Source organism: Cyprinodon variegatus, unplaced genomic scaffold (genome assembly GCF_000732505.1).
Source record: "Cyprinodon variegatus isolate N-32 unplaced genomic scaffold, C_variegatus-1.0 Scaffold1349, whole genome shotgun sequence".
Taxonomy (NCBI): Eukaryota; Metazoa; Chordata; class Actinopteri; order Cyprinodontiformes; family Cyprinodontidae; genus Cyprinodon; species Cyprinodon variegatus.
In genome coordinates, this window is record NW_015151802.1 from 10149 (window position 1) to 11172 (window position 1024).

At 53.9% G+C, this 1024-nt stretch overlaps 1 protein-coding gene across 1 annotated transcript in view; it reads left to right on the top strand.

Annotated features, from left to right (window-relative positions):
• The window catches only part of katnb1 (katanin p80 (WD repeat containing) subunit B 1), a gene marked incomplete at its 5' end in the record, with an annotated part of 8183 nt that extends 7165 nt beyond the window's left edge, over positions 1–1018 (top strand). Inside the window, 3 exons of the mRNA XM_015402443.1 lie at positions 37–119; positions 203–319; positions 411–1018. Coding sequence (XP_015257929.1) covers positions 37–119; positions 203–319; positions 411–552 — 342 coding nt within the window. The remainder of the gene's footprint in view (positions 1–36; positions 120–202; positions 320–410) is intronic.
• Between the last annotated feature and the right edge of the window lie 6 nt (positions 1019–1024).

Consider the following 1024-nt stretch of genomic DNA (forward strand, 5'->3'; position numbering starts at 1 on the left):
CCAGCTTTCTGTGTTTCTGTGAATTGATTGGGTTGTTTTTTCAGCTCCTTGTGGAAGCTGGACCTGTGCACCATGATCCTCCCTCAGATCGATAAGCTGCTGCAGAGTAAATATGAGAGGTGAGATCCCATCAGAACCGGTCCAAACCAGAACCCCCTGACTGGGAGTCAGAACCTGACCTTGGCTTCTGTTTCCTCCTCAGCTACATGCAGACCGGCTCCACGTCCCTGAAGCTCATCATGAAGCACTTCTGGACGCTGATCTCAGAGACGCTGAAGGCTCCGCCTGCCGTCGGAGTCGACATCACGCGGGAGGAGCGGTGAGCGCGGCCAGCGGGGGGCAGCATCCTGCCCGGTTCTCAGGAAGTTGGGCTCCGTGTTCACCTCTGACCCCTGACCTCCTCTTTGCAGACACCAGAAGTGCCGGGAGTGCTGCCGCTACCTGAAGAACCTGGGCAACCTGGTGAAGAGCAGGGCGGGGCAGGTCGGTCGCCATGGCAGCAGCTTCAAGGAGCTGCAGCTGCTGATGGCGCCGCTGGATGACGGCCTCTGACCGCTGATGGGAGCGGCTGAGGTTCCTGGAACTCTGGATCCTGGTTCTACGGTTGGACTGAACAAAGCCTCCAGAACCAGTGCAGGTCCAAACCCACGGTGGAGCGTTTCCAGAATCACTTTGCTTTGTTCTGTTCGATTTCACAGAAACTTTGATGATTTAATAAAAACTCCAGTTTGTTCAATAAGCAGAACCTTTTCTGAGTGATTTGAAAACTGGACCGGAAACCGGACCTGGATCTAAATCAAGACCAGGACTTGGACTTGAGGGAAACGGAGAAGAATTTTAGATGATTTCATCCAGTTTGGGTCCATTTGGGTCTAATGTGTCTCTTCCAGAACCACAGACCCAGTGAGCAGAACCTCAGGCACCAACCTACTGCCTTTAGGGTTAGAACCGGTTCTGCTCCGCTATGATCAGCAGGAATGGAAGGGGAACCATCGGCTCCACTTCAAGCTGAGCTTCAGGAACC